The sequence below is a fragment of the Solea solea genome, chromosome 18 (genome assembly GCF_958295425.1).
Source record: "Solea solea chromosome 18, fSolSol10.1, whole genome shotgun sequence".
Classification (NCBI taxonomy): domain Eukaryota; kingdom Metazoa; phylum Chordata; class Actinopteri; order Pleuronectiformes; family Soleidae; genus Solea; species Solea solea.
In genome coordinates this window covers 12,665,442-12,684,780 of record NC_081151.1, presented here as the reverse complement: position 1 = coordinate 12,684,780, position 19,339 = coordinate 12,665,442, and the positions used below count along the sequence as shown (strand labels likewise).

The following is a 19,339-nucleotide window of genomic DNA, read 5'->3' as shown; positions in this document are numbered from 1 at the left end:
CTTCTCGCTGCAAGGCGTGAGTGCTAACCACTACACTACCGTGTGGCCCCTTTCTCCAAGTACCAGGTATATATTGGTATATATAATGGGAGAGTATAATGATTTTATACTGGAGCTAAGCAACCTGAAACAGGAGTGACAGGATTTTGGGGTGGCTGTACCAGTGAAGAGAATTGGGGTAAGTAGGAGAACGTCAAATATGTTAGGGGTCTACACGGTGGAGATGCTGGCAGTGTTGGTAGCATTAAGATGGGTGGAAGACGCTAGACACAACAAGGTACTGATTTGCTCAGATTCTTCATCAGTTCTATCGAGCGTGAAATCATTTCCTTCTAATAGCCAGCAAGACATGTTATATGAAATTCTTCAGTCAGTTACTAGAATAATGAAAAAAGAGGGTCAGGTTAGATTTATGTGGGTACCAGTGCATGTTGGGGTGAGGGGGAATGAGAGGGCAGATGAATTAACAAAGAGGGCATTAAGGAAAGGGAGAGTAGAAATGGAAGTGAGTGTCAGTAATGCTGAGGTTAAGAGTGTCATCTGGGGAGAATCAATCAAATATGGCAAGAGAGGTGGGATAGAGAGGGTAGAGGGAGGCATTTATATCAAATACAAAACAGCATCAGGGCAGTAGGGCAGGTATGGGACACATGAGAGAGGAGGTTGTGATAATGAGGTTAAGGCTAGGGCACTGTGCAATGAATAAGTCACTTAAATTGGTAGGGAAGCATCGACAGGACGGTGTGAGAGGTGTCAGGAAGAGGAGGAATCTGTGGAATATGTACTTTTGAGGTGTAGGGCATATGAGTCATATAGAGAGGTGATGAGAAATAGTCCAAGAAAATTAGGGGATCAAGAATTTAATTTAAAGGGAATAATGGAAATGAGTGAGAAAGCACGAGTCAGGTCATAGTAGTGAAGTTATTAATTGATACAGGGCTTTATAGGATATAAAGTAGGACAGAAATGGGGAAAATATATAGGGTAAGAGTGTGTGTATGTGAGTGTATGTTGTTAGGGTGGCCTTTTTTCTGGTTCACACTCTGGAGCAGAAGGGGGCGGTAATGCACCTATAGATGGATGCCAACCGCCGTAAAACAAAAAGAAGGAGAAGAAGGGTTGAATGGGAACTGTGCTCACTCGGTGTAGTTTCTATCCGGACCCATGTCGGCAACACTCCCTCTACTTCCTGTTTTTGCATCGGAGCAAAAACGTGTTAAGGCAGTACTCTAGTGTGTCGTTCTAAGTGTTATGTGCGACCAGTGTCTAACTCACTTTCTACAATGCAGATATCGAGTGTTAATGATGTAAAGATTTATAATTTAAGCCATGGGAAGTCTCTTCCAGAGGTAAGAAGCTTGTCTTGATCTTAAAGCGACGTTTATATGAAGTTATTGCTCACCACTAACCAAGCTAGTTTGCTAACAACTAATATGCTCACAAAAGCATTCCCAACAGTGCGTTTTGTGAGAAACAGTATTATTTTCAGTATATTCACTAACAAACAGATTTATTGTAACCTATCATGTGAATAAGCAAACACGTGTATAAAGTTGGACATCAGTTAACACTTAGTCCAGCCTTCATCCATCATCATACACATTTCTCACCTCAGTAAGTGATGTACCTACACTAAAATAAACCACACGCCTATGAGACATGTACTTTGATTTAATACTTATCTATATGTCACATCATCCTCATATGTCTTCCTTTAACACAGTGGCTCTCAGATCGGAAGAAAAGACAGCTACAAAAGAGTGATGTTGGTGAGTTGAGTGTTACTGTTGATACACTTTAATCATACATGCCATCATTTCTGACTTATATTTTCTTTGATTGATTCCTTAAGACCTCCAGCGCAGGATCGAGCTCATCCAGGACTTTGAGATGCCCACAGTGTGCACCTCAATCAAAGTGTCCAGAGATGGGCAGTTCATCTTGGCAGTAGGTAGGATGAGCTCTGGACAGTGAGCTTAGAGAGAACATTTATGTTGTCGTTTCATGTCTTTGATTTTTGAATCTTCTGTTCATGGTTTTAGGAACTTACAAGCCCAGGATTCGCTGTTATGACACATATCAACTGTCCCTGAAGTTTGAGCGCTGTCTGGATTCAGATGGTAAGTCAGTAGATGTATTCACATGTTCCTTGGCTTTCTTGTCAGTGAGGACTGAATTTGACAGGTTTGATTTTTGTCTCCCCCAAAGTCGTTGCATTTGACATCCTGTCTGATGACTACTCAAAGGTAAGACATTGGGCTTGTGTTGCCCCGACACTATGCCAGAGCTTTTTGAATAGTGGTTTTTATAATTAGAACCATTTTATCACTTAATCCAGGTTTTTTAAATTGTTGTATGAATTATTGGCATATTATCATATTATCCGTTTGAACTTTGCAAAGTGTGCTGCCATCTTCCAGAACCAGCCTTGCAAATCAACAGAAAAAAACACCGATTTCAACAAAAGGCTTGCCTAATAAAAACAAATCTATGGTAGCTCACAAAACCTATTTGCCATGTTTACTTGCTGTTACACAACCTTTTGGTAGGAGCTTGTAAACCACTTATTATGTGCACCACCAAAGTTCATAGAGAAATCCAGCGATCTTAAATCACTGGACACAGGAATTTTCGTTCCACTGCTGCCTCCATCATTAAGTCCAATTGCTTTATTTTGTGACTCTGATGTCTGAAGTCCTTCTTTTGGAATAACCTAAGTAGACCAGCAGTTCCGGTGTCTCTGTGAGCTAGAAACACATGTTTTGGACTTTGGTGCTGCTGAGTGAGCAGTTTGTGATCTTCAGTTTACATAGGAAAAAGGCTGCCTAATGGTGAGATAAAGTGACTCTTAATTTTTATCAGATTCTTAACATAACATGTAGACTTTTCTAAGGTCAGCAATTTAAGTGACTGGCAAAAATCCCATTGGCAGCCGTGTTTTCAGTGAGAACAACCATCCATGTATCAGGCCGGGTTTTGGCACAGTTCAGTGAGCACTGACTGTCAGCGCCTTGAAAAATAATTTAAAAAAAACTGGCGGCGGTGTCATTAAAATCTTAGCTGGTGATGGCTTTAATTTACTTATTACTCCTGCAAAGTTAATGCAAAGTTGTGTCTTTGTGTCACACCAACCTCCTTGAAATGCTTAGTTTAATTAATCATGTGTTTTCTCGTGGGTGTGTGCAGCTGGTGTTTCTTCACTGTGACCGTTATGTAGAGTTCCACTCACAGCACGGACGCTACTACAAGACACGTATTCCAAAGTTTGGAAGGGACTTCTCTTACCACTATCCCTCCTGTGACATCTTTTTTGTTGGTGCAAGGTGAGAGTGTGATTGACTGATACTGCTGATACTGTCATTTATCCTGTGCATGTCTCCCATGATGGTTTAGTAATTGTGCTTTTGTTTTTTCATGTTAATTTTTCAGCTCAGAGGTTTTCAGACTGAACCTGGAACAAGGACGTTTCCTCAACTCACTCCAGACTGATGCTGTGTAAGTTTTCTGTGATTATTGATATTTCTCTGATAATTGTTGTAATTAAAGTTATAGTTTAGGCTTTTTAACATATGATTATGTTATGTACTTACACATAGTCAGAGTCTTGCATACATCACAAAAGCAGGACATATTTTGAGATGATCGGTTTTGGTTTTGGTTCTTGCACGTTGGCTGGGCATTTGTTTTTATATCTGTGTGTGTGTGTGTGCGTGCGTGTGTGTGTGTATTATTTCTCATTTGCACTGTTCTTGTCTGTGATCAGGGAAAACAAGCAGTGACTATCAGCGGCAATAACACTGTCAGAGGCTTGGTTTGTTCTCTCTGATCAGAGCTGTCACAGGTTAGATGTGTAGCACCTTGTGAACATTTTACAAGGTTACACCTTAATTTTTTCTTATCATCCAAATCCAGATGAGGTTTCAAATACTAAATTCACAAAATCTTTGAACTTTATCACATTTGAACTTAATTATAAAAGCAGCACTGGATCAACAACTTCCTTGTGCTGTGATGTAAAAATGCTGATTTTCTCTATGGACTTTGGTGGGGGAGTGAGAGGTTTTCAAAGTAACACATATTCCAGTTTCTTCTTGGCAGATTAAGCAGCAAACATTCTCTGAAGATGCACTTTTAAGTAAGATGCTGACTACATGTACAACCCCATTTAAAAAAAAAAAATAATAATTAAAAAAAACTTTAACTATCACTTAAACTCTAAAATATGCTTATTATATTTACGTTGTTGTTCTACTGTAGTGCAGTCTGGCATTAACTGATGAGCTTTTTGTTGTCATGACGCTCAGCTGATGTTCATGATGCCTTTTTTTCCTCAACTCTTCCAGAGGGAACAATGTGTGTGACATTAACCCCGTCCATCATTTGTTTGCCACAGGCTCCTCAGAGGTAAGTGCCATAGCTGCGTGTGTGTGTGCGTGTGTGTGCGTGCGTGTGTGAAATGAGGCAGTTATTACTCAGGCTCAAGTAAAACACTGACTGTTCATTGATAAATGAACACTCTGAGGATGAAACACATTTTGTGATGCATTGCTCTGCTATGTTAGTTGTTTACAGCACATTAGTTACATTGAACATGACTCAACAGAGAAAAACCACTAACAGACAAGCCAGGTCGAGCCAGTTGTCTTCCAACAACAAAGAGTTGAGGGTTTGATTCCCACATGCCGATGTGTCCCTGGTCAAGACATTTAACCCCTGTTGCTCCTGATGGCTATGCTGGCAGTGTGTGAATGGCTATGAATGATGTGTAATAGAAGAAAATGCTGGACAAAAATGTGCTGTGTGAACAGGTTGAATGGCTCTTATTATGATTATGTTGCTTTATAAATACAGACCTTTAACCATTTACCATTCTTCTCTTGGATCACCAGGGAAGGGTGGAATGCTGGGACCCTCGTGTCCGGAACAAAGTGGGTACACTGGACTGTGCCCTGAGCAGCCTCACTGAAGGAACAGAGTGAGTACCAGACTGTTGAACACTGAATGATTTCAGCTAATGTCAGACTGACAATGCTTACAGAACCACTTTAGGGATGCACAATATTGATATTGGACTTTTTGCCAATATCCAATATGCCAATATATTGGGAAAGATTGGGTCGATAACCAATACCAAGAAAATAAAGAGTCACAGAACTCCTTGCATGAAGTCCCATGTCTTTCTTTTTTTTCTTAGCTGCCCAGTATAGACGCACATAACCGCTCGGTTAGATTATTAGTCAAGTGATAGTCACATGCACTGATATTTCAGCCTGGTTTAAACTCATTGTTTACCCGAGTTGACTTTCTCTCTACTCCTTGTGTGTCCGAGATACAGAACTGGGCAGGAGGAAAGGAGAGAATGGCAAAATACACACTCTAACCTTAGATTTAAACAAAACAAGAGTTTCACCAAGTGAATAATGGAGAAAACACTGAGCCTCGTCGCCGACAGGATTTGGCATGCGTGCTTCTCATTACTGTAACTCCTAGACCAGGGGTGCTCACACTTTTTCAGCATGCAAGCTACTTATAAAATGACCAAGTCTAAATGATCTACCTACTACAAAAATGCAAAACATATATTTATTTATAAATATATTGAGAATTCTTTATATGTACAATGTATGTTGATGTACCTTGCATAACCACATGAGCCCATATTGCACAACACAACACAATTAACTATGTACATTTTTTGTCATTACCTGACTTTACTCTGATGACTTGCACTGAATGGAATCAGCACAGTAGCTGCTGACAGCCAGCCTCAAGCACACTAACAAATGATCTTCAAACGCACTTCGAAAATGTCATCGTGAACAAAAGCCATCCTCCCATTCTGTATGAAAGTGATACGTTTTTGTCTTTTAACTTGGTCCAGCTCCCCCACTCATTTTTATACCCTTTCTTAAGTTCAAGAGAAAAATTGGAGGTAACTCGCTAGCTATCTTGTTAGTTTTGCTGCTGCACTTAGCGCCGTTGTTTGCACATGCGCAGTGACCTAAGTGTCAGAAAAAGTCAGCTGACTGGCTGCCCTGTATATCAATCAAGTGACAGGATGGATGATAGGCTGAAGTCTATTTTTTTTTAACGTTATGCGATCTACCCACGCTACCTTTGCGATCGACTGGTAGATCGCGATCGACGTACTGAGCACCCCTGTCCTAGACCGTTTGTGATATCTAGAAGATTCAAAAACTATGGATTGGCAATCTGTCCAGGGTGTGTCCCGCCTTTCGCCCTATGTCAGCTGAAATTGGTACAGCACCCAGCGACCCTCATGTAGCCCTCAAGACTTTCGCTGAGCGGCTTTTCACCAACACTTAACATATTTGTGACATCAGCTTCTCAGTACCATAAAAACCAACTGCCAGATATCAAAAGTGAAAGTTATCTTGGACAAAGGGGCAGAAGCACTAACTCATTAAACATTTATACTACAATACTACAGCCATAAAATCAAAATAAATCCAGGTAGCCTGATTATCATGATGGTCAAAGAGGGTTAATGATTGTGAAGTTAAGAAGCAATGCGTGCTATACACTGTTCACTGTGGGGGTGCACGGTCCCCACAAACTCGCAGTGAGCACGCCACTGCCGACTAAATGTGGGGTAAACATTAATCGCAGTCATTTGTGATATGTTTAAACACGTACGTTTATATGGTGATGAAGATAGATTAACGATTTATTGTGCAGCGCTACTATATGTATACACACACAAGTGTGTACTGATAATATCATGCGTCCACAAACCACATGGCTTTTTTTCTTCACTGCCTTTATCTGTGCTGCAAAGCAATCTGTGTTTCATCTTGGCAGAAATATCCACCTCACGTCTGATTGCTGTTACTTGGTCATCCAGTCTGTCTATCAACATGACTTAGTTTTGCTGTTGTGACTCCTCTGTCGTTGATGTACTTTGTGTTTTTGTCAACAGAGTTAAAAGTCTGCCGTACATCAGTGCACTGAAGTTTAATGGCTCCCTCACAATGGCAGTAGGAACCAGCACAGGACAGGTGAGGGAAACGCACTGTGTTCATTGTTTTTATTTTTTATTTTTTACTTAATTTACTTAATTTACTTTTGGTGCTAATCATTTAATGAAGTGGGACACGGTTTGCAGTCACTCCTGCACTGGTGTTTGAAACTCCACGTCCAGACAGAAATGGCGGGAAACGTAAACAATCTTTTTCTTTATCGTTTTCAAAAAGTTCCCTGTAAAAACAGGGACGGGCCCTCAGTATCAATAGGCTGTAGCTTCATTATATGTTTTGTTAATACCTAGCCGCCAGCATGACATGAAATTTCTCCTCTTTGTCCTTTCTTTGGTCAGCTCTCGATGAATTGGCTGAGGCCAGACAAAGTTCCATACTTTTCCAAAGGCCTACTTTCGGACCTGGTGTTGGCATCTGTCCTCACTTATCCGATCACAAAATGAACTATGTCTGTTTACACCTGGCATTAAAATGCATCCTGGATGCATCTCCCATGACGGTTAATCATAAACATGATTCTCTTTATTCCCTGCACTTTGACTGCAAGCTTTCTAGAGTGCAGTTTTAAGAACACTTTTTACAGCATGTCCAGGAAGTCAGGAAGAAACTGCACCATTTTCAGCTGCACTAACAGTAGTGATAAAAATTTAAATATTTTTTATAATCCATGCATCTGCTCATCAATATTATTTTACGTAGGTTTTGTAAACCTCACAGCAAGATGATTTCCCGGTTCGCATTGCTGCAGTTCAAAAACATGTAGAGGTTAATTGGCTAATTGTTTTAATCTAATCACCCTTTTGTGTTGAAGGTGCTCCTGTATGACCTGCGCTCCAGCCAGCCCCTGCTGGTCAAAGACCATTTCTACAACCTGCCAATCAAGTCCCTCGACTTCCACAATCAACTGGATCTAGTTGTTTCTGCTGACTCCAAGATTATAAAAATGTGGAACAAAAACAATGTAAGACCTTCTGTGTGCTGCACAAGAATCATGAAGCGCTGTTTCATTACATTATGTTGGTAGTCTCAAGCATACTTAAATTCATTTTTATTACGGATAAATCTGTTTTGGTTCAGGCAATGGTACAGATCCGTTTTGCTGTCTTCCAAACCTCACAATTATTTACACTAGAATACATCCTCATATTGGTAGCTGAAACCACACAATATGTCTTCTAACTAACAAACCAAATATTTGATAACCAGAAAAGTCATGGATTCATTTAGTAGTCGATTCAAGTACAACTAAAAGTCCTTATCACATGTCAACGTGCATGCTTCAGAAAACCCCACATTCTCACACAGTTTCGTTTATCTGATCTCATAGCATGAAACGCACACATTGAAAGCATTTGGCCAACAAAAGCAAGAAGATAATCCTTTTTTGTATTCTATTTGTATCTATAACAGGGCAAGGTGTTCTCATCCATACAGCCTGAGGCCAACATTAATGACGTGTGCATCTACCCTCATTCAGGTAAGAATAACGTTGACAAAATTACGACATGTTAAATGCTTCTACTGTGGAAGTGCTCGTGTCTCAGTGGCAATTCAATTAGATCATGATTCAGGGCCATAACATATATTTAACTTTGACACTTTTTAATTCAGGCTATTCATTTGTCTGCATTGTGACCTGATATTTAAAGAGACAATTGCATTGTATCTAAGAATGTATTAGATCAGAGGGATAGAAAAGTTTATTAAAACATTTCTATAGGCTTTATATTCCAACATAAATAGCAACTGTTGTATTTGGATAAAACGCTTTTTTTATTTTGAAAGCAAAGCAGACTCGACACTTCATGACATAACTTGAAGCAGCCCTGCTACTCCTCCAGGTGTCACTGTCTCATAGTTCATTTCACATTCATGTTAGACTTCTTTGTCTTACATAGTCTGTCATTTTGTGCCAGTCATTTAACGCAAGAAAAAAAAAACTGGAGGTGGCATTCACGTTGTATTGAAAGTATTATTTTAGTTTGTGATGAGCTTCATGCTTGGAGTCAGAGTTGGAGTTTAAATGTACACAAAGAAGTGTCCATGAAAAGTCGGAAGGGAATTTTACTGCTCAAAAAACGCAGTCCTTCAGCGGTTTGACAGGATAAATGCCTCTTGGCTCTGCCCGCCCCGGCAATGCTACTGTTTACACACAAACGCTCCCTGAGTGAGGATGATAGTTTTGCTTGGCATAACCTGTTTTTAGATCAAGGGCACAGCAAACAACTAATGGTAACATCATCACCGAATCACCGAAAGTTACACACTGCAGCTTTAATGTCTCTATGCAATGTAACACACACATGCAACACAAGGGAATATTGAGCAATCTAATATAAGTGAACACTGTAACTGAAGACTTAGGACTCATAAGCTGAATGTAATGTCGTGTTTTACATACCAGAGTTTCAAGTGTGCATGAGTACATTAAAGTCTCAGATGATATTAGTTATTTTTCTGTCCACATTAATTTGCCTGCATGTTGTGTATTTACAGGTATGCTCTTCACTGCCAATGAAGATCCCAAGATGAACACATTCTACATCCCGGTGAGTTGGCAGCCTTTCAAGTGTAATTTTACAACCAGACATCCTGTTGATCAGATGCTGTGCCCACATATCCCAGACACCTTTTTTTACGGTGCTATAAAGGATGTAAGGTGCTACAGAGCAGCTGTGTTTACAAGCCTTGGTGTTGCAGGTGATCATTATCAACATATTTGGGAGCAAGAAAAACACAAGGGTTTGGTGGCCTTTAGTTTTTCCCATCATTTATCTGCTCCTCACATGGAACCCCCCTGGGGAGTTAGGTGGTCTGTACTGACACATAGGGCTGGCGATACGGGTGATGTACTTTTGTCATATACTTAGATTTTGATTAATATATGCAATATATATCCGTTATCTTTGAGCACATCCTGTTCTTAGACCTACTTCATATTGACAGGTTGGTATCTCAGAAAACAAACAAATCGTTAGAACAGTGCGTCATGTTGAAAACCTGCTCTCTCAACCCTCCCCGACTTCTGACATAACATCTGGGCAGTAGTGTCTTGCCGCTATCAATTTATTGATAAAAACTAAACAATGACGAGGTGCTGTAGGCTGTAGTCACTGACCTTTGCCCCAAAATGTGATGCCTTATAACATCAACGTCAGTGTTGACTGAATGGATTCCACTCAACGAGCAAAAATGCAGTCACTTTTCAGATTGAACATCACAATTACATAAATCACCCTTGCACATGCATGTACTCGGGGATTAAAACAGTAAAAACAAATAAGAACAATATTTGTGCTTTGTACTATCTTGTTGATCAGGTCATGGATCCACTTTTCAGAGCCATTAAACTTTTTTTGGTCTTTGACTGACAGTTCATGCAATTATTGATGAGATAATCAGTGTTACATTAGTGGAAGTTCTGAATATTTCTTTAGGCTTGAGTGATTTAGGTGACATGGTGGATGAATGGCTAGCACTGTTGCCTTACAGCAAACGGACTCAGGTTTGCAACCAAGAACCTTTCTGTTTAGAATCTGCATGTTCTTCTGTGTGCAAGTGGGTTTTTTCTGGGTTCTCCAGTTTCCTCCCAGTCAAACATCATGCAGAGGTTAAGTGGACACTCTAAATTGACCATAGGGTTGAGTGAATGATTGTAGATCTCTGTGATGGACTGGCACTATGTCAGCTGGGAGTGGTTCAAGTGAACACTGTGACCCTAACGTGGAAGATAAAGTGGTAGAAAATGAATGGATGTATTAATCATTGATTCATACCACAAGCCCACAACGAATCAGATTACAAGAATAGCAGCATTTTTTGTCCCTCCTATGTTGGGTTACAAATTGGCACAGTTCTACAGTCCCAAGAAGATAAAAAGAGAGAAGCTCAGTCATTCCTGACTATAAATGAAACATTAACCTGGACACTTTGGCTATTTATGACTCAACAAATGCATGACAGACCTTGTACTTACTCAGCAGTGTAAATTTGAACCCTGCACCTGTGTGTGTGTGTGTGTGTGTGTGTGTGTGTGTGTGTGTGTGTGTGTGTGTGTGTGTGTGTGTGTGTGTGTGTGTGTGTGTGTGTGTGTGTGTGTGTGTGTGTGTGTGTGTGTGTGTGTGTGTGTGTGTGTGTGTGTGTGTGTGTGTGTTTAGGCCCTGGGCCCTGCGCCTCGGTGGTGCTCCTTCCTTGACAACCTGACAGAGGAGCTGGAGGAGAGTCCAGAGAGCACAGTATACGATGACTATAAATTCGTCACCCGGAAAGACCTGGAAAATCTTGGTGAGACCTTTGTCCTATTTTTGTAGTCAATAGATGTAAATCAAAATGTGGTCCCAGCCCTGCTAGCTAAACTAAACCTTCTCACCTTTAACAGATTCTGCATGGGAATATGCATAATCTTATACTCATGCTGCTCATCATACCAAACTCTTAACAACTTATGGAGTATGGAAATCTTGGCCTAAATATCCACACTGTTTATTCAAGAATTTCCCCACAAGACTTATTCTTTGTAAGTCAAATAGTTTGTGTTTCAGGAATCAACTGTAATGCTCTGTCATCTTTTTTGGCGACAGTAGTTCAGTGTTGTCTTTCAATTCAAAGGTTGTGGGTTTGATTCCTGCTCCGTTTCCTGTACATTCTGAGCCAGAGCCATATTTCTCTTCTTTCACTAAATACAATTTGTCTGGAGCCGCAAAATATATTTGACCTATGAAAAAAAGCTTTGAATTAGATGATATTTCAATGAAAGTGTCTTCCATTTGCAATGTTTTGAGATTTCAGTCACTATCATAGTGAATATTATTATTTGATCCACTTTTTGCAGAAGTTCTTATTCCTCTCCAGCTTGGTACTTTTCAGTTAAAGCTGGAAAAGCAGCATTGCCGATTACAGCACTCAGATCTGTTAATGCAAAATTATACTTCTTAATTGAACATTTTCTCTTTTTGGATTCAAAATAGCGAATATAGAGGAATACAGTAGAGAAATGTAAGACTAAGCTCCTTTAGTGCAGGCCATGGGTCTCAAACTCAAGACCGGGAGGGGCCACTGACTATTTAGTGAGTGTGGCTTGCGGGTCCAAAGTTTGAGACCTCTGCTTTAGTGGAGAAGGCACCAGCACCATAGACTATTCATATCTCAGTTTACAAAATCAAATTCTTTTTTTTAAATTCAGTTATTAATTATTCATTTTAATGTAATTTTATGGCAAAGCTTCAGAGCGCCTCTGCAGAGAAGCAAAAGAGCCACATGATGCTCCAGAGCCACATGTTGCAGACCCCAGAGTCAGGGAGTAGACACTTGGAAGGGTTGAATGAACATTGGAATGCAGGCTCAGCAGTGAGGAGATCAAATGACAAGAAGCTAAAAGGTGGTTGGCTGATGTGGAATGAATGGAGAGGAGGGGGAGGCAGGCAGGGGAACAGCGGTGTTGATTTACAGGAGCCGTGTAGTGTCACCCTGTTATGTAACCTCCAGTCAGCAGCAGGCAGACTGATGAAAGTTCCTGGGAAGAGCACTCACTCCCACATTCAGTGTCCCCTCTCATTTTAATGTTTGCAGTTTTTCGAAAGTAATCACAGCAGCGTGCTGTTCCATTTTCCACCAGGGAGAAACTAATCACAGGGTGGAAGTGACTGAACTCTTTGGTTGGTTTGTCTCAGTAGTGCTCATGTGACATATTTTCTCAGAACGAATGTGCCTGTAATCAACCATTTACTACAGGGCAATTATGCAAGATAGTTATGTACCCATGATGTGCATGCTTAAAGCATAATTAAACCCCTAAACCCCTTTTTTTCAGGTGTAAACCAGAATGATTCTAAATTAATTAAAAACTAAGAAAAAAGAATAAATTATTGATTAATTAAGTAGAAAACAAAGGCTTCTGTTTTAAGTGAAACATACCCTCAACATAACCTTTTCAGGTTATACCCAGGATACTTGTTCAGCTTAATAAATGCAAACATTTTCATTTGCTTGTGTTTACTTTTCCTTTTTTCAAATATAAAAGCTTTCTAATCTTGTAAACCCTTTCCTCTAATTTCACGACGACAGCAGACTAGACCCTCAAATTAGCCACTATATGTACTGAATCCATTTTGGATCAAAAAATGATTTTGAATCAGAAATAGTTTAGAATCGAATGGTTAATCATTTTTACTTTGTACTTTTTTTTATTTATCACTTTATTTCCCTTCTTTGTGTCAGGTTTGTCTCACCTGGTGGGATCATCTCTCCTGAGAGCTTACATGCATGGCTTTTTTATGGACATACGGCTTTATCACAAGGTATGATGGTCATTACCTGAGTCTCAACCTTTCATTTATGTGAAATATCTATTGTGCTGTTATTATGAAAAAATGGAACGCTTGGTTTTGACCGTTATGATGTTTGTTTGTTTGTTTGATTGTTTTTTGTTCTCGGCTGCAGGTCAAAAGTATGGTCAATCCTTTTGCGTACGACGAGTATCGCAAGGATAAGATCCGACAGAAGATTGAGGAGTCAAGGACTCAGAGAGTGCAGATCAAGGTGAGAGGACCTAAGTCATTAAAGGTTCAGCCACTTTGTTGAGTGTATATTTTTTTCATATATTCTTACCCTAATTTAAATGTTATTTTTATTTTTGAAGAAAATGAATCTTATAGTATTTAAAATTAGCTTGTAAATCTACAACTGTTGACTGTAATGTGCCTTAAAACACAAAACTGGCCAATATTTAAGAAAGCTATGAGAAAGTTGCACTTTTCACAAGCAAAGAAATTCAGTTATGTAAGAAATATTTACTTAACATTAGTCTATGTTCTTGCTTAAGCTGACTTTAAGAATTCATGCATTATAAATTTTTCTATTTGCACACACACCACACATATTTAATACAGACGAGCAGTGAACACACAAACTAGGAGCAGCAATTAAAGCTCGAAGTAAGATGTAATGCCCTTATTAACTCAATGGCTGCCATTGACTGCTATTGACGTCAATTTCATCACTGCTCCGAAAATGATGATTTAAGACTAATTTAGATATTTTCTCTTATAATGGGATTATTTTAGTGCAAATCTTTTAGGCAAGAAAATTAGAACAATTTCCCAAGAAACAAGGCTTAGTTTACTTTCTTGAAAATCATTTTTGCAGTGTGTCATTAATTAATTACTAATCAGCTGTGATCACAATACTTCATCTTAATACTGACGTTAGTGATAATTCATGTAAAATCACCAAATTTAGTTTGATGATGATCCATTTTTTTCCCAAAACCTCAAATCTCTTGTTTTGTCCACAAACCAAATGTATTTAGTTATAATGGTTTCTTTGTTATGTGGAGCAAAGAAACGAGAAAAAAATCACTTTTACGAAGGTGAAAAATCAGAGAACTTGCTTTATTTGTAACACTCAAACTGATTAATCGACTAGTTGTTGCAGACCTACCAGGTACGCTACTCAACAAAATATGGAACTATAGACTTTTAGGTATTTGAATACAAAAATGTTACAAGTTGTATGTTTAATGCAAAAAAACATTGCGTGTGATGGTTCCCTAATCAAGCTGGTTGGATCTGTTTTTTTGCTCCCTGTGTAATCAAACATTCTACTGTCTGCCTGAGACAGAAACTGCCCAAGGTGAACAAGGATCTGGCTCTGAAGCTGATGGATGAGGGTGATGATGAAGCAGAGTTGGCATCCAGGAAAAAGAAGGGCAAGGTGAGTAAACACAGATTACTATCACATCAAGGTGCTTTATTCTCCATTTGTTCTACAGAGATACTTGGTGCTGCTCGTTTCATGACCTTTATTATTTATATTTTTGTTTTCTGGTTTTATTAATGTCGACATTGTTGTCCAGGTGTACTGTATGCATGGTGCTACCATCTGACCCTATATTTATCCTGAGTCTTATTTGTAAGAAAAAAAGGCCTAAATGTTTGGGGGCAAACACCTAATAGTGACTTTTTGTGACAGGTATTTGCAATTTTGAGTTGATTTTGGATATAATTTTTAAAGTCAACTTTCTGTTCAATAACCACTGAATCAATAGTTAGTTGAAAAAAGTTGAGAACTTACAGATTTGCTTTGAATTGGCCTACAACAGTGGTTCCGAAAGTCTGGGTCGGGACCCACTGATGGATCACTGGAGGTTTTTCTGGGGTCTTCGTCCAAATTTGCAGAATTTTCCCAAGCTTTAAATTGAGATTTATTTGTATATGTTTTAAATAATGTGAAAAAATGTTTCACTAAATTTTGGAAATTATTTTATCAAGTTACCAACATTACATAAGGGAAAATATGGCTGTAAATTAGTTGCTACATCATTTGCTCAACAGATTTGCTCTCGTCATGTGTGATCTTTATGGCACAATTTGCAATAAATGGCAGTCTCTGTTATTTGCTGATTGCATTCTTCACATTGTGATTTCAGTTTGAAAATGATTGTTGTTGTTTGGTTCAGTTAAAACATGAACCAAAAAAAGTTCTAATACAAAAGAAACAATATTCTGAATCTGCATCCTCTGTCTAGCCATCCACTCTAATCATTCCCACCATATTGACTTTTGAAAATCAAGGCTCTCCCCAGCATCCTGAGCGACGACCGCTTCAAGGTGATGTTCGAAAACCCGGATTACCAGGTGGACGAGCAGAGCGAGGAGTTCCGCCTGCTCAACCCCATCGTCTCCAAGGTCGGGCAGAAGAGGAAGAAGAAGCTACGTCTGCTGGCTCAGCAGGCTGCAGCATCTCAGCAGGTAACACTGACACTCTCAGCAGGTGTAAAAATTCAATCCACAGTTGAACTGCTACTTATTCTACTTTTGCCTTCTTGCGTGTTACATAGGAACAAGCTTTTAGCCAGCAGGGCTTCCGGGCGTGATGTGATCAAAATTTGCTGATTCCGAGCAGTTGCTTCACCGCCGCCATGTTGAAATGAAAATCTCGTGTTTAGCTCACATCTCGCATTACATTGGCCGGTTTTTCCGTGGCACGGCGTGGACGGGTGCTGTTATTTGTGGAGTATCTGACATCTTCTTCCTGGGAAGAAGCAGGTAAACTTGAACATTGTAACAATGTTTACAAAAAAATGGCTTCTTTGGTGGCAATAACTGTCGTTGTACTGGGGTAAAAACAACAAAAACGTCAGCACGATGCGACCGGTAAGTGGAGAGGGAGGATGGATATAACTGGATAGAGCACCACCTGTTTGGCTCTGTTCATTCCTATGGAGTTGCTCACCCAGCACATATGCCAAAAAAGTTTCTGACTTCCAGGTTTATTTCCGGGTTATGCGGCCCATAGAGCATGCGCAGTAGTGTTACTCCCATAATGCCTCTCGGCTATGTGAACAAGCTTTATGGAAAATTGCTTATTTCTCTATGGAGGTCCCCCTACAGTTTCAGAGTGCTTTTTTTTATTAATGACACCCCCCTCCCTTCCCCTCTCCTTGCCACGTGTGTTTGTTTTCACCGGAGCTGGTGAACACAAGCCTTGGAGCCATGTCCTTGCCAGTCGGTGTCCATTTTGCACGCTTCTGTGTTTTTCAGTTCCCACCATTCAAAAAAAGCTGGTCCCATGTTTACTCATGTGTGTCCTCTCGCTCGGTCAGACAGTCTTTTCCTCTTCCTCGCTACCTCCGACAATGGTTGCGGTTTCTTTTTTGCCGGCTCTGCCACGATGAACATCTAAAATAATGCTATCGCTGTGTTGACCTTATAGCCGTGTGTGTGTGGGTGTAGTGCCAAGAAGCAATTTGTGTTTCTCATGAGACCCGAGACTTTGTGGGACCTCCTGTTTCTGAGGACGCTGGGTCGGCGGCCCTGAATTTGCAAGGCTGGTTTTCCACTGGTTTAGGGAATAGAGAAAGTTGAATTCCTGTGTGGATCCGGCCTAAGCTTGCAGTGCTACATTGTCCCCACAGTCATGGTCGGCGGTACACTCTGGGAGTGTGTTTATGTTCTGTTTTCTGTGCCAGAAAGATTAATATTTATTTTTTTAATCTTTGTGATGTCTCTGTGCAGGCGGCTGAGGATGAGGACGAGCCCGAGGGTCGAGCCAGCTCCGAGGAGGAGAGCTCAGACGACGACAAGAGCTGGGTAGATGAGGTCCGGGAGCAGCGGCGGTTGCTGCGGGAGGAGGGCCGAGACCGCCGGCGGCAGGAGAGGAAGCAAGCTGACCGCAACACAATCCTGCTGGAGAAGGAGCAGAACGGAGGAGAGCAGACCTCAAACATGGCCAAGGGCAAGAAGACGAGTCAGCCTCAGTTTTATCAAATCAAAGCAGGGGAGGAGTTCAGAAGTTTTAATGACATGGCACGCAAGCAGAAACTACAGAAGTATGTCTTTGTCTATAAATTAATGAAAATCTAATTTTACATCTCCATGTTTAAAGCTGAAGGTCAGCATTTACAGAGCCTAAATAAGGACTGTGTGACGGGTAGCTTCTGAGAAATGTGTGTGTGTTCTTCCAGAGCATCTCTGGAGGACCGTCTGAAGCTGGAGGAAAATTCTGAAACCAATATTGTGGCCGACACTGCAGTGGGCAGCAAACAGCTAACTTTCACTCTCAAAAAGGTAAACTGCTGATGCATCGTAGGGCTGGGTGATGTGGGAAAAAACCTTTTTACGATTTACTATTTTACATAATTTGATAATGAGACATATATATATATATATATATATATATATATATAAAACGATATAAATCCAATCAATATTTCTGTAAGGCTGGGCAATATGGCTTATAAATAATATTTTTAGTCTACATCCATATATACAAGATACAGTATACCCCATGGACAAAAGTATTGGGACACCTGACCATTAAACCAACAGGGATTGTAATGACATATTCAAATACATAACGGGACTTTAATATGGAGTCGGTCCCCCTTTTGCAGCTATAACAGCTTCCATACCTCATGGAAGACTTTCCTCAAGATTGTTTCTATGGGAGTTTGTGTCCATTCATTCTGTTGAGCATTTATGAGGCCAGGCACTGATGATGGTTGGGAATGCCCTGGCTCACAATCTCTGTTCCAGTTCATCCCAAAGGTGCTCAATGGGGTTGAGGTCAGGGCTCTGTGTGGGTCAGTACAGTTCTTCCACACCAAACTCATCAAACCATGTCTTTATAGTGCTTGCTTTGTGCACTGGGGCCCAGTCATGTTGGAATAGAAAAGGGCCCTCCTCAAACTGTTGATACGTATCTGGAAGCATAGCATTGTCCAAAATGTTGCTTCATTGAAGATAAGGGGCTTAGAGACTTTATTTCCTTAAATTAAGGATATTTACGTGTGTTAGAAACTACGTCATTGACTATAAATGCCGTCAATTTCTACACAAACACGATTAATTAGGCTTAAAATTAAAGAAGTGTTTAATTTTAAAGTTTAAAGAAGTGACTTTTTTTAATAGGATGTTGTCGATTCTTTTTAATTGACCTGAAAATACCATGAACCGGGTACTATCGCTAGAGGAAATGCAAAAAAAACGAACACAGTTGATCCGAGTAGTGCGAGGTAAATTTTTTGTATGAATTATTGCATGTTCTTATGGGAGTAACAAAACTCTTTGGCTTAAGTGACGATGATATTGCATAGCATAATCTAGCAGCAAAACCCAAATGCATATTTTAAACATTTTATTAAAAAGATGGACTTCAAGTTTCTAATACAAAGAACTAATACAAAGGGATGTGTTTTTTTGTTTTGTTTTTCTTCCTTTGATTTTTTTCAAAGTTTATGTTAATCATAAATAATTATCTGCTCCTCTGCAGTCGGAGCAACAGAGGAAGCAGCAGCAGGCAGAGCATGAGCACCACGAGGAGAGGAAGAAGCTGCGGCGCTCAGCAGGACACCTGAGCAGCGCCCGGGGAAGAGGCTGGAGTGGCAGCAGAGGAGGAGGAGGAAGAGGAAGAGGAGGAGGAGGAGGAAGAGGAAGAGGAGGAGGAGGAAGAGGAAGAGGCCAGTACTGAAGAGAGCAGCCTGGAAAAATGAACAGGCATTGCTTATAAATGTTTTTTGAGATGTTGGAAATTTTAAGGGTTAGCGGACACAAACTGACAGAGAGGAAATGGAGGACTTGATCATGATCAAGTTTCTTACTATTGCTCCTCAGTGGAGTTTATTGTTTTAAAGATTTGGAGAAAACAATTGTGTGTATGTAAAATAATCCTTTTCCTATTATTGTATATTGTTAAGCCAACACGGGATTAACATTGGTTACAACACTTGCTCTTCTCCTTTGTTTTTATTGCTTAAAATCACACTATACCTCATCCTATTGACTTAAAATGTGTTCAAAGTACTGCCTGCTTTCTTTTGCAGTGAATTACTCTTCAACTTGTGT

The 19,339-nt window shown here is 40.0% G+C and overlaps 1 protein-coding gene across 1 annotated transcript; it reads left to right on the top strand.

The window, feature by feature from the left end:
* The first annotated feature begins 1,174 nt into the window (after window positions 1–1,174).
* On the top strand, window positions 1,175–19,220 carry nol10 (nucleolar protein 10). The gene is made up of 21 exons (XM_058616050.1): window positions 1,175–1,349; window positions 1,724–1,769; window positions 1,853–1,951; window positions 2,043–2,120; window positions 2,209–2,246; window positions 3,187–3,323; window positions 3,430–3,495; window positions 4,344–4,404; window positions 4,890–4,975; window positions 6,941–7,019; window positions 7,810–7,959; window positions 8,409–8,475; window positions 9,495–9,547; window positions 11,156–11,282; window positions 13,215–13,294; window positions 13,437–13,535; window positions 14,616–14,708; window positions 15,569–15,745; window positions 17,012–17,325; window positions 17,461–17,563; window positions 18,768–19,220. Exons 1-21 carry the CDS (start codon window positions 1,284–1,286, stop codon window positions 18,963–18,965), a joined length of 2,217 nt encoding a protein of 738 aa, XP_058472033.1. The 5' UTR covers window positions 1,175–1,283; the 3' UTR covers window positions 18,966–19,220.
* Window positions 19,221–19,339: the final 119 nt, after the last annotated feature.